Source organism: Anomaloglossus baeobatrachus, chromosome 7 (assembly GCF_048569485.1).
Source record: "Anomaloglossus baeobatrachus isolate aAnoBae1 chromosome 7, aAnoBae1.hap1, whole genome shotgun sequence".
Lineage (NCBI taxonomy): Eukaryota > Metazoa > Chordata > Amphibia > Anura > Aromobatidae > Anomaloglossus > Anomaloglossus baeobatrachus.
In genome coordinates, this window is record NC_134359.1 from 282,943,274 (window position 1) to 282,956,466 (window position 13,193).

The window sequence follows — 13,193 nt, forward strand, 5'->3', positions numbered from 1 at the left end:
AGAGATTACAGCAGCAGCACAGGAGTGTGTTGACCATGTGGCAGACAGTGACTTTAGTGAAGACACGAGTGATCGGCAATGTACAAACTGAGGTCTACAGCAGCACAGAGTATTTAAGAGATGATCTTAGAGCTGGAGTGAGACAATGTGTATGAGGGTCCCAATCTTCCCCTGATGGCACAGGACAGGGGAGGAAGGATCAGGCATATTTATTTCATCATGCCCGATCCTTTGTGCTCATGTTGGATATGGGATGGGAGGAATATCTGTCATCAAGGAGGTAATATGAGGACGTGTCCTGTATATCCGTGCCTTTACATTGCGTTACACCCCGTAGTGCCCAGCACCGTGCACATAACCTCATACAATCTCTTGCAGCCACCGGGATCACTAAGCGCGTGTCTCCAGTCCTGTGGCTTTACCACGGCAAGTTCAATATGGAGCAAACAGGTAAGAGACAAACGTCATCACATCGCGGAGCGGTGACAGTAATGGGCTCAGAGCCGCCGTATACGACCCCGTACTGTCTGCAGAGGGCGGCCATGAGGCCCCGACAATCAGTGCAGGGCAGTACATCAACCATATGATGATGAGGCCCCGACAATCAGTGCAGGGCAGTACATCAACCATATGATGATGAGGCCCCGACAATCAGTGCAGGGCAGTACATCTACCATATGATGATGAGGCCCCGACAATCAGTGCAGGGCAGTACATCAACCATATGATGATGAGGCCCCGACAATCAGTGCAGGATTGTACATCAACCATATGATGATGAGGCCCCGACAATCAGTGCAGGGCAGTACATCAACCATATGATGATGAGGCCCCGACAATCAGTGCAGGGCAGTATATCTACCATAAGATGATGAGGCCCCGACAATCAGTGCAGGGCTGTACATCTGCCATATGATGATGAGGCCCCGACAATCAGTGCAGGGCAGCACATCTACCATATGATGATGAGGCCCCGACAATCAGTGCAGGGCTGTACATCTACCATATGATGATGAGGCCCCGACAATCAGTGCAGGGCAGTATATCTACCATAAGATGATGAGGCCCCGACAATCAGTGCAGGGCAGTACATCTGCCATATGATGATGAGGCCCCGACAATCAGTGCAGGGCAGTACATCTACCATAAGATGATGAGGCCCCGACAATCAGTGCAGGGCAGTACATCTACCATATGATGATGAGGCCCCGACAATCAGTGCAGGGCTGTACATCTACCATATGATGATGAGGCCCCGACAATCAGTGCAGGGCAGTACATCTGCCATATGATGATGAGGCCCCGACAATCAGTGCAGGGCAGTACATCTACCATAAGATGATGAGGCCCCGACAATCAGTGCAGGGCAGTACATCTACCATATGATGATGAGGCCCCGACAATCAGTGCAGGGCTGTACATCAACCATATGATGATGAGGCCCCGACAATCAGTGCAGGGCAGCACATCTACCATATGATGATGAGGCCCCGACAATCAGTGCAGGGCAGCACATCTACCATATGATGATGAGGCCCCGACAATCAGTGCAGGGCTGTACATCTACCATATGATGATGAGGCCCCGACAATCAGTGCAGGGCTGTACATCTGCCATATGATGATGAGGCCCCGACAATCAGTGCAGGGCTGTACATCAACCATATGATGATGAGGCCCCGACAATCAGTGCAGGGCAGTACATCAACCATATGATGATGAGGCCCCGACAATCAGTGCAGGGCTGTACATCTACCATATGATGATGAGGCCCCGACAATCAGTGCAGGGCTGTACATCTGCCATAAGATGATGAGGCCCCGACATTCAGTGCAGGGCTGTACATCTACCATATGATGAGGCCCCGACAATCAGTGCAGGGCTGTACATCTGCCATAAGATGATGAGGCCCCGACAATCAGTGCAGGGCTGTACATCTACCATAAGATGATGAGGCCCCGACAATCAGTGCAGGGCTGTACATCTACCATATGATGATGAGGCCCCGACAATCAGTGCAGGGCAGTACATCTACCATAAGATGATGAGGCCCCGACAATCAGTGCAGGGCAGTACATCTACCATATGATGATGAGGCCCCGACAATTAGTGCAGGGCTGTACATCTGCCATAAGATGATGAGGCCCCGACAATCAGTGCAGGGCAATACATTAACCATATGATGATGAGACCCCGACAATCAGTGCAGGGCTGTACATCTACCATATGATGATGAGGCCCCGACAATCAGTGCAGGGCTGCACATCTACCATATGATGATGAGGCCCCGACAATCAGTGCAGGGCTGTACATCTACCATAAGATGATGAGGCCCCGACAATCAGTGCAGGGCTGTACATCTACCATATGATGATGAGGCCCCGACAATCAGTGCAGGGCAGTACATCTGCCATATGATGATGAGGCCCCGACAGTCTGTGCAGGGCAGTACATCTACCATATGATGATGAGGCCCCGACAATCAGTGCAGGGCTGTACATCTACCATAAGATGATGAGGCCCCGACAATCAGTGCAGGGCTGTACATCTACCATATGATGATGAGGCCCTGACAATCAGTGCAGGGCTGTACATCTACCATAAGATGATGAGGCCCCGACAATCAGTGCAGGGCTGTACATCTACCATAAGATGATGAGGCCCCGACAATCAGTGCAGGGCTGTACATCTACCATAAGATGATGAGGTCCTGATAATCAGTGCAGGGCAGCACATCTACTATAAGATGATGAGGCCCCGACAATCAGTGCAGGGCTGTACATCTACCATAAGATGATGAGGCCCCGACAATCAGTGCAGGGCTGTACATCTACCATAAGATGATGAGGCCCCGACAATCAGTGCAGGGCTGTACATCTACCATAAGATGATGAGGCCCCGACAATCAGTGCAGGGCTGTACATCTACCATAAGATGATGAGGCCCCGACAATCAGTGCAGGGCTGTACATCTACCATAAGATGATGAGGCCCCGACAATCAGTGCAGGGCTGTACATCTGCCATATGATGATGAGGCCCCGATAATCAGTGCAGGGCTGTACATCTACCATAAGATGATGAGGCCCCGACAATCAGTGCAGGGCTGTACATCTACCATAAGATGATGAGGCCCCGATAATCAGTGCAGGGCTGTACATCTACCATAAGATGATGAGGCCCCGACAATCAGTGCAGGGCTGTACATCTACCATAAGATGATGAGGCCCCGACAATCAGTGCAGGGCTGTACATCTACCATAAGATGATGAGGCCCCGAAAATCAGTGCAGGGCTGTACATCTGCCATAAGATGATGAGGCCCCGACAATCAGTGCAGGGCTGTACATCTACCATAAGATGATGAGGCCCCGACAATCAGTGCAGGGCTGTACATCTGCCATAAGATGATGAGGCCCCGACAATCAGTGCAGGGCAGTACATTAACCATATGATGATGAGGCCCCGACAATCAGTGCAGGGCTGTACATCTACCATAAGATGATGAGGCCCCGACAATCAGTGCAGGGCTGTACATCGGCCATATGATGATGAGGCCCCGACAATCAGTGCAGGGCTGTACATCTGCCATAAGATGATGAGGCCCCGACAATCAGTGCAGGGCAGTACATTAACCATATGATGATGAGGCCCCGACAATCAGTGCAGGGCTGTACATCTACCATAAGATGATGAGGCCCCGACAATCAGTGCAGGGCTGTACATCTACCATAAGATGATGAGGCCCCGACAATCAGTGCAGGGCTGTACATCGGCTAGTACGCTGCCCCTTGCAGACAGCCATCAGTCTTCACATCAGATTCATCAATCAAATGAGACTGGAGGCGGCGTCCATGAAATCCCCAAATTTGCTCCAATTTCACGTTTAGATATTTTCCGTCCTGACTTCTGGTATTAAGGAAAATTAATTCCATAACCTAATGAGCGAGAGAGAGATTTTCTTGCTTGGTGCGATCCCGACCGCGCAAAGTACATTAAACCGCTTATCCCCATGATTAGCGTGTAATGCCTGCTTTACACGCTTCAATAAATCTTTCAATCCGTCGTCGGGGTCAAGTTGTAAGTGACGCACATCCGGCATCGTTCGTGACGTATTTGCGTGTGAAACCTACGTGCGATCAAGATTGAAGGAAAATACGGTGATCGCATACACGTCGTTTATTCCTCATACATTGGACGTTTTGTTGTATGAACCTAGTCAATTTTAACGTGTGACATCCCTCATACGATTTTGGTGTCTGATGCTATGTGCGCAGGTGTGCGCTCTGCACCGCAGCTTAAAAAAGGTCCGCTTCAGAGCGCAGCTGAAAAGCTGCGTTCTGAAGCGCCTCACAATGTCTGTCATGCACTAATCTCTGTCAGTCGGTCACTATCTCTGTCCCTCACTCTCTGTCCATGTCAGTCTGTCCCCCTCTCTCATATACTCACCGATCCCCGATCCCCGGCGCTGCACAGCATTCACACTGCTCCGGCGGCTTTTACTGTTTTGAAAAAGCCGGCCGCCCATTAAACAATCTCGTATTCCCTGCTTACCCCGCCCACCGGCGCCTATGATTGGTTACAGTGAGACACGCCCCCACGCTGAGTGACAGGGGTCACACTGCACCCAATCACAGCAGCCGGTGGGCGTGTCTATACTGTGCAGTGAAATAAAATATTAAATAATTTTAAAAAATGGCGTGCGGTCCCCCCCAATTTTAAAACCAGCCAGATAAAGCCATACGGCTACAGGCTGGTATTCTCAGGATGGGGAGCTCCACGTTATGGGGAGCCCCCCAGCCTAACAATATCAGCCAACAGCCGCCCAGAATTGCCGCATACATTAGATGCGACAGTTCTGGGACTGTACCCGGCTCTTCCCGATTTGCCCTGGTGCGTTGGCAAATCGGGGTAATAAGGAGTTATTGGCAGCCCATAGCTGCCAATAAGTCATAGATTAATCATGTCAGGCGTCTATGAGACACCCTCCATGATTAATCTGTAAGTTACAGTAAATAAACACACACCCGAAAAATCCTTTATTAGAAATAAAAAACACAAACATATACCCTGGTTCACCACTTTAATCAGCCCCAAAAAGCCCTCCTTGTCCGGCGTAATCCAGGATGCTCCAGCGTCGCATCCAGCGCTGCTGCATGGAGGTGACCGGAGCTGCAGCAGACACAGCCGCTCCTGTCACCTCCACACAGCAAATGAAGACAGCCGGCGATCAGCTGAGCTGTCACTGAGGTTACGCGCTGTCACTGGATCCAGCGGTGGATGCAGCGGTGGCCGCGGGTAAGCTCAGTGACAGCTCAGCTGATCGCGCTACTCACCGCTGCTCCTCTCACCTCCACGCAGCAACTGAGGTGAGTAGCGCGATCAGCTGAGCGGTCACTGAGGTTACCCGCGGCCACCGCTGCATCCACCGCTGGATCCAGTGACAGCGGGTAACCTCAGTGACAGCTCAGCTGATCGCGCAGCTGTCTTCATTTGCTGTGTGGAGGTGACCGGAGCGGCTGTGTCTGCTGCAGCTCCGGTCACCTCCATGCAGCAGCGCTGGAAGCGACGCTGGACCATCCTGGATTACGCCGGACAAGGAGGGCTTTTTGGGGCTGATTAAAGTGGTGAACCAGGGTATATGTTGTGTTTTTTATTTCTAATAAAGGATTTTTCGGGTGTGTGTGTTTATTTACTGTAATTTACAGATTAATCATGGAGGGTGTCTCATAGACGCCTGACATGATTAATCTAGGACTTATTGGCAGCTATGGGCTGCCAATAACTCCTTATTACCCCGATTTGCCAACGTACCAGGGCAAATCGGGAAGAGCCGGGTACAGCCCCAGAACTGTCACATATAATGTATGCGGCAATTCTGGGCGGCTGTTGGCTGATATTGTTAGGCTGGGGGGCTCCCCATAACGTGGAGCTCCCCATCCTGAGAATACCAGCCTTCAGCCGTATGGCTTTATCTGGCTGGTTTTAAAATTGGGGGGGAGCGCACGCCATTTTTTTTAATTATTTATTTCACTGCACAGTATAGACACGCCCACCGGCTGCTGTGATTGGGTGCAGTGTGACACCTGTCACTCAGCGTGGGGGCGTGTCTCACTGTAACCAATCATAGGCGCCGGTGGGCGGGTAAAGCAGGGAATACGAGATTGTTTAATGGGCGGCCGGCTTTTTCAAAACAGTAAAAGCCGCCGGAGCAGTGTGAATGCCGTGCAGAGCCGGGGATCGGGGATCGGTGAGTATATGAGAGAGGGCTGCTCAATTCACTTACTCAGGGGATTAGTGGTCACCGGTGGGTCCTTCACAGGTGACCGCTAATCAGGGCGCGACACAGACAGAGCCGCAGCATCACAATGAAGTCGGGTGAGGTTCACCCGAGTTCATTCTGACAGTGCGGCTCTGTCTGTGTCTGCTGTCATCTGCCATTCACCGCTGCTACATGGCTGTCTGTGGCTGCTGTCAGCGGCCATGTAGCAGCGCTGAATGGCAGATGACATAGTAAAAACACATCCCTACACATTACACACGCTTGGCAAGTCAATAAATAAAAAAAAAAAAGGGTGCCCAATGCATACGTCACAGAACACATGATCTAAAGGATCGCACACAAAATTGATCAATTTAACATAGACTACTAACGCACGTGTGACAGCAAATGAACGACCAACGTGCAATCTCATTCAATCGCATATGCGACCTGGGCGTGTCACATCGCATACGAGATCGCACACCTAATTGTAAGGTGTAAAGCTGGCTTAAGGAACATAGCTCCGCGCTATCGGTGGCGAGACAGAAGGCCGGCCGCAGCGGGTGATCACTGACTTTACCCCGTGGTGGCCATACTGGGGGCGTCCAACTGTATACATCGGATCATCCCTGCCCCTGTGGAGGAGAACATCATGTTATATCTGACAGCAACGTCTCCTATCTTTTTTCTCAGAGTCCTTTATTTCTAAATATGAGAAAAGCGGATTTACAAATATTTGGTTCGCCAGCGCCTTTAAAGGGGCGTCCTCCCCGAATCAGATGTGGACCCCGATGCAGCTTCACATGAAGAACCACCAGGAGTGGGCGAAGGTCGTCAAAGCCATGAGCAAGTTCCCCAAGATCCACTACAGCGGCATCGCTCTCACCGGATGGCAGAGGTCAGAGACCACGCGGGTGCATGGGAATATTGGGGGTGGTTCTGCTTAAAGGGGATGTCCATCACTCATGTATGCTCCCTTTACCAATGCTCCGGTGCTCTTCTACCAGGTACCTCATTGGTCTCTGTGACTGCTACAGTCAATCACTAGGTGCAGTGGTCAGCAGCAAGCCACTGATTGGCTGCAGTGGTCACCAGCAAGCCACTGATTGGCTGCAGTGGTCACCAGAAAGCCACTGATTGGCTGCAGTGGTCACCAGCAAGCCACTGATTGGCTGCAGTGGTCACCAGAAAGCTACTGATTGGCTGCAGTGGTCACCAGCAAGCCACTGATTGGCTGCAGCGGTCACCAGCAAGCCACTGATTGGCTGCAGCGGTCACTAGCAAGCCACTGATTGGCTGCAGTGGTCACATGTGTCTGAATCTGATATATATGCACCTGGTCATTCGCTATTCAGAGGTGTCACATAAGGATCAGCAATTTTATTCTTTAGAGGAGGAGGGGGGAATTAAAATTTTGGGGCCCCAATGCAAAATCTGCCATGTACCCCAGTGCAGGTCAGATTGCCCCAATTCCCGCCATTGCTCTTTTAGGCTTTGCTCATACTGTGTTTATGGCCTCCGTTTGCCATGTTTAAACGTATGTCTGTGACAGAATGACAGTCTTTTGTCCTCCGCCTGACTTATAGACTGATTTACATAGGACTGCATGTACATCTGCAATATGGACAGTCACAGGTAGAGGGCAGCAGGCCCCGAGCTTTCATCTCTAGCAGGGTGATGTATAATCAGGGTCATCACATTGCGGGTGGCAAAGTTTCGGAGCCTCTGCGGTAAGAGGTCCTGTCCTGCGGGCATGTCCTTGTCACCGCCAGCTCTGGGGTACTGCGGTGGGTGTAAGTCCTGTCCTGGTATAACCGCGCTCATGACTATATTCCTGTGATTTGGCATATTGTGTCCCGCCAGTGATTATGGAGGCTCCTGCGTCACCGGCTGATTGCTCATTGTCTGTCCCCGGCAGGTACGACCATTACTCGGTGCTGTGCGAGCTGCTGCCGGTGGGCATCCCTTCCCTGGCCGTGTGTCTACAAACCCTCAAGTACGGTACGTGCCGGCGCTCATATCACCCAGACGTGGCGCCTGATTTGCGGCATTGTCACTTATCTTCTCCCACACAGGACAATTCACCGAGGAGGCCAAGAAGGACATCGCCCACATCCTGGGATTCAGCAACATCAGTGTGGAGAAGAACATTTGGTAATTAAATCTTTACCTTTTTCTGAGCCACTCATGGAAATTGCAGAAAAATGCAAAAAAAAGTGCAATTGCACGAGTGTTTTTGGGATATTTCATTCACCGTGTTCACTATATGGTAAAACTGATGTGTGGGTGTGATGCCTGAGGTCGGTGCGAGTTCGTAGACACCAAACATGAATAGGTTTACTTTTATCTAAGGGGTTAAAAAAAAATCAGAAGTTTGTCCAAAAAAAGTGGCGCACTTTTTGTGCCATTTTCGACCATCCATAGAGTTTTCATTTTTCGGGATCTATGGCTCAGTGATGGCTTATTTTTTGCGTCTCAGGCTGACGTTTTTAACGGTACCATTTTTGCGCAGATGCTACGATTTGATCGCCTGTTATCACATTTTGCGCAAAATTTGCGGCGTTCAAAAAACATAATTTTGCCATTTGGAATTTTTTTGCCGCTGCACCGTGTACCAATCAGATGAATTGATTTTATATTTTCATAGATCGGGCGTTTCTGAACGCGGCGATACCAAATCTGTGTATATTTTTTCTCTTTTTAACCCTTTCATTTTCAATGGGGCAAATAGGAGGTGATTTCAACTTTTAGTTATTTTTTATTTTTTAAAACTTTTTTTTTTTTATTAGTCCCCCCCCTGAGAGACTATAAGGATCAGCAGTCTGATCGCTCATTCATTTCTCCTGATCAGAGCTACACAGCTCCAATCAGCACACGGCGCTCTGCTGGCTGTAACGGGAAGTGAGTCATGATAGCAACTGGAGTCATCATATGACCCTGTGCTACCATGACAACCATCGTCTCCCGTAGGTAAGTGCGCGTCACCTGCTGAGGCCATTTAAATTGCACTGTCACATTTTGACAGCGCGGTTTAAGGGGTTAACAGGCGCAGGTGGATTGCAGATCCACCTGCGCCTGCGAGGCACACATGTCTGCTGTACAAATCAGTAGACATGTGCGGAAATCTCTGCTGGCTCATCACAGGAGCCAGCTGTGATCACCCCTTCATGATTTAGTATGTCCTCAGTCTTGAAAAGGTTAGTGGTTAGAGAACCACAAACACAGGAACAAATTGTGTTATTAACTGGCCCCGTAATTGCACTAACTCCTCGGGTTTGTTTTCCTCCCAGTGAAGGGACCGGTGCGTTTCCCGGAGCCGAAATTTATAACATGGTGAAGAAAGTCCACAGTGACCTGAAGAAGGCTGTTCACGAAATCACAGAGGAGGACAGGTAAGAGGTGACGGAGCAGAGCCACTGCCCATCCATAGGCACCATAGTGGTCGGTGTGGAGAGCATCAGTGCCGCTCCCTCGGGCACCAGCACCACCTTCCTATAGAACCCCATCATTACTGCTACGGAAATATCTCCTATTATTACGTCATGGTATCTGTTATGTCTTCCTGCGCAGTGTAATCAGCGCCTGGTTCTCACGTTACCACCGGAAACACCGATTTGGCAACCCACATAAAATGGAGACGTTCAGCGCAAAGATCTTAAAGTGAGTCCAAAATCAGACGCTGACAATGAACTGACGTCACATCGTGCCGAAATAACAGGCTTCAAAATGGACGTCACCTCCGAAGAGCAGTGCCAAAGAGGTTTTTCCATGAAATACATCCATCACGTGTCCACAGGATAAGCAATAAATGTGTTATCACTGGGGTCTGACCACAGGGACTCCCACTGATCAGGGGGCCCAAACTTCCTTGTGTGAATAAGGGAGTAGATAATTGCATAATATTATTTGTAGTCCCCGGCATTGCCCGGGATAGTGACTAAATCTCTATTTGTCTCTCTGACTCTCTCCCTCTCTCTTATACTCTCCCATTCTCTCCTTTTCTCTCTCCTTCTCTCTCCTTCTCTTCCTCTCACTCTCTCTCCCTCTCTCCCACTCTCTGCCACTTCCCCTTTCTCCCACTTTCTCTCTCTCCCACTCTCCCTTTGTCCCACTTACTCTCTGTCTCCCTCTCCCTCTCTCCCACTCACCCTTTCTCCCTCTCTCTCCTACTGTTCCTCTCTCTCACTCTCTCTCCCTTTGTCCCACTCTCCCTTTGTCCCACTCTCCCTTTGTCCCACTCTCCCTCAGTCTCCCTCTCCCTCAGTCTCCCTCTCCCTCTGTCCCCCTCTCCCTCTCTCCCACTCTCCCTCTCTTCCACTCTTTGTGTCCCACTCTCCCTCTCCTACTGTTCCTCTCTCTCACACTCTCTCTCTCTCCCTCTCACCCACACTCCCTTTGTCCCACTCTCCCTCTTTCTCTCTCACACTCTCCCTTTGTCCCATTCTACCTGTCTCTCTCCCTCTTTCCCACTTTCTCTCTCTCTCCCACTCTCCCTTTGACTCACTCTCCCTCTTTCCCACTTTCTCTCTCCCACTCTCCCTTTGTCCCACTCTCCCTCTACCTCTGACTCTCTCCCTCTTTCAAACTTTCTCTCTTCCCCACTCTTCCTTTGTCTCACTCTCCCTCTTTCCCACTTTCTCTATCCCCCACTCTTCCTTTGTCCCACTCTCCCTCTTTCCCACTTTCTCTCCCCCACTCTTCCTTTGTCCCACTCTCCCTCTTTCCCACTTTCTCTATCCCCCACTCTCCCTCTTTCCCACTTTCTCTCTCCCCCACTCTCCCTCTTTCCCACTTTCTCTGTCCCCCACTCTCCCTCTTTCCCACTTTCTCTCTCCCCCACTCTTCCTTTGTCCCACTCTCCCTCTTTCCCACTTTCTCTCTCCCCCACTCTCCCTCTTTCCCACTTTCTCTGTCCCCCACTCTCCCTCTTTCCCACTTTCTCTCTCCCCCACTCTTCCTTTGTCCCACTCTTCCTCTTTCCCACTTTCTCTCTCCCCCACTCTTCCTTTGTCCCACTCTTCCTCTTTCCCACTTTCTCTCTCCCCCACTCTTCCTTTGTCCCACTCTTCCTCTTTCCCACTTTCTCTCTCCCCCACTCTTCCTTTGTCCCACTCTTCCTCTTTCCCACTTTCTCTCTCCCCCACTCTTCCTTTGTCCCACTCTTCCTCTTTCCCACTTTCTCTCTCCCCCACTCTTTCTTTGTCCCACTCTTCCTCTTTCCCACTTTCTCTCTCCCCCACTCTTCCTTTGTCCCACTCTTCCTCTTTCCCACTTTCTCTCTCCCCCACTCTTCCTTTGTCCCACTCTTCCTCTTTCCCACTTTCTCTCTCCCCCACTCTTCCTTTGTCCCACTCCCCCTCTTTCCCACTTTCTCTCTCCCCAACTCTTCCTTTGTCCCACTCTCCCTCTTTCCCACTTTCTCTCTCCCCCACTCTTGCTTTGTCCCACTCTCCCTCTTTCCCACTTTCTCTCTCCCCCACTCTCCCTCTTTCCCACTTTCTCTCTCCCCCACTCTTCCTTTGTCCCACTCTTCCTCTTTCCCACTTTCTCTCTCCCCAACTCTTCCTTTGTCCCACTCTCCCTCTTTCCCACTTTCTCTCTCCCCCACTCTTCCTTTGTCCCACTCCCCCTCTTTCCCACTTTCTCTCTCCCCAACTCTTCCTTTGTCCCACTCTTCCTCTTTCCCACTTTCTCTCTCCCCCACTCTTCCTTTGTCCCACTCTTCCTCTTTCCCACTTTCTCTCTCCCCAACTCTTCCTTTGTCCCACTCTCCCTCTTTCCCACTTTCTCTCTCCCCCACTCTTCCTTTGTCCCACTCTTCCTCTTTCCCACTTTCTCTCTCCCCCACTCTTCCTTTGTCCCACTCTTCCTCTTTCCCACTTTCTCTCTCCCCAACTCTTCCTTTGTCCCACTCTCCCTCTTTCCCACTTTCTCTCTCCCCCACTCTTCCTTTGTCCCACTCTTCCTCTTTCCCACTTTCTCTCTCCCCCACTCTTCCTTTGTCCCACTCTCCCTCTTTCCCACTTTCTCTCTCCCCCACTCTCCCTCTTTCCCACTTTCTCTCTCCCCAACTCTTCCTTTGTCCCACTCTCCCTCTTTCCCACTTTCTCTCTCCCCCACTCTTGCTTTGTCCCACTCTCCCTTTTTCCCACTCTCTCTCTTTTCCTCTCTGTCTCTCTCTCTTTCCTTCTTAACCACCAAAATCATATTAACTGACAGATAATCTTTTTATACTAAGAATGTCCTTCGTTGCCTATAGCAACCAATCACAGCTCCTATTAATGCAAAATAAAAGCAGAGCTGTGATTGGGCCACCTGATAAATATTCAGGCTGTCAAAACAGCCAATATATTACCTCACACATCCAAACAGTAAGTAAGCATTTGTTTTGTGAATTACTGTAAAGCGCGGGGATATAATTTCCCCTCAAAACAGTGTGACATTCCCTGAGTCACATGAGGCGCCTGTGCAAAATTTTGTGAATGTAAATGTGATGGTGCAGATTCCTTTAGTGGACACACATAGATACATACACACACACACACACACACATAGATACACACATACACACACACACATACACACACACATACAAATACACAGACACATACACATATATACACAGATACACATACATACATACATCCACACATACATACATACACTTATATATACATAGATACACATACACACATACATCCACACACATACATACACATACATACATATACACACACATACATACATACACACACACATATATACACACATACACACACATACATACACAAATACACAGACATATACACAAAAACACATATATACATAGATACACATGCATACATCCACACACACACACACACACACACACATACATACATACACTTATATATACATAGATACACATACATCCACACACATACATACATATACAT

General features: G+C 49.7%; 1 protein-coding gene across 3 annotated transcripts in view; it reads left to right on the forward strand.

Annotated features, from left to right (window-relative positions):
• The window catches only part of LOC142245519 (hexosaminidase D-like), a 45,700-nt gene that overhangs the window by 29,858 nt on the left and 2,649 nt on the right, over window positions 1–13,193 (forward strand). For all 3 annotated transcript variants that reach the window (XM_075318285.1, XM_075318286.1, XM_075318284.1), the window contains exons 8-13: window positions 379–450; window positions 6,952–7,156; window positions 8,177–8,259; window positions 8,334–8,412; window positions 9,549–9,650; window positions 9,829–9,918. In XM_075318285.1, coding sequence (XP_075174400.1) covers window positions 379–450; window positions 6,952–7,156; window positions 8,177–8,259; window positions 8,334–8,412; window positions 9,549–9,650; window positions 9,829–9,918 — 631 coding nt within the window. The remainder of the gene's footprint in view (window positions 1–378; window positions 451–6,951; window positions 7,157–8,176; window positions 8,260–8,333; window positions 8,413–9,548; window positions 9,651–9,828; window positions 9,919–13,193) is intronic.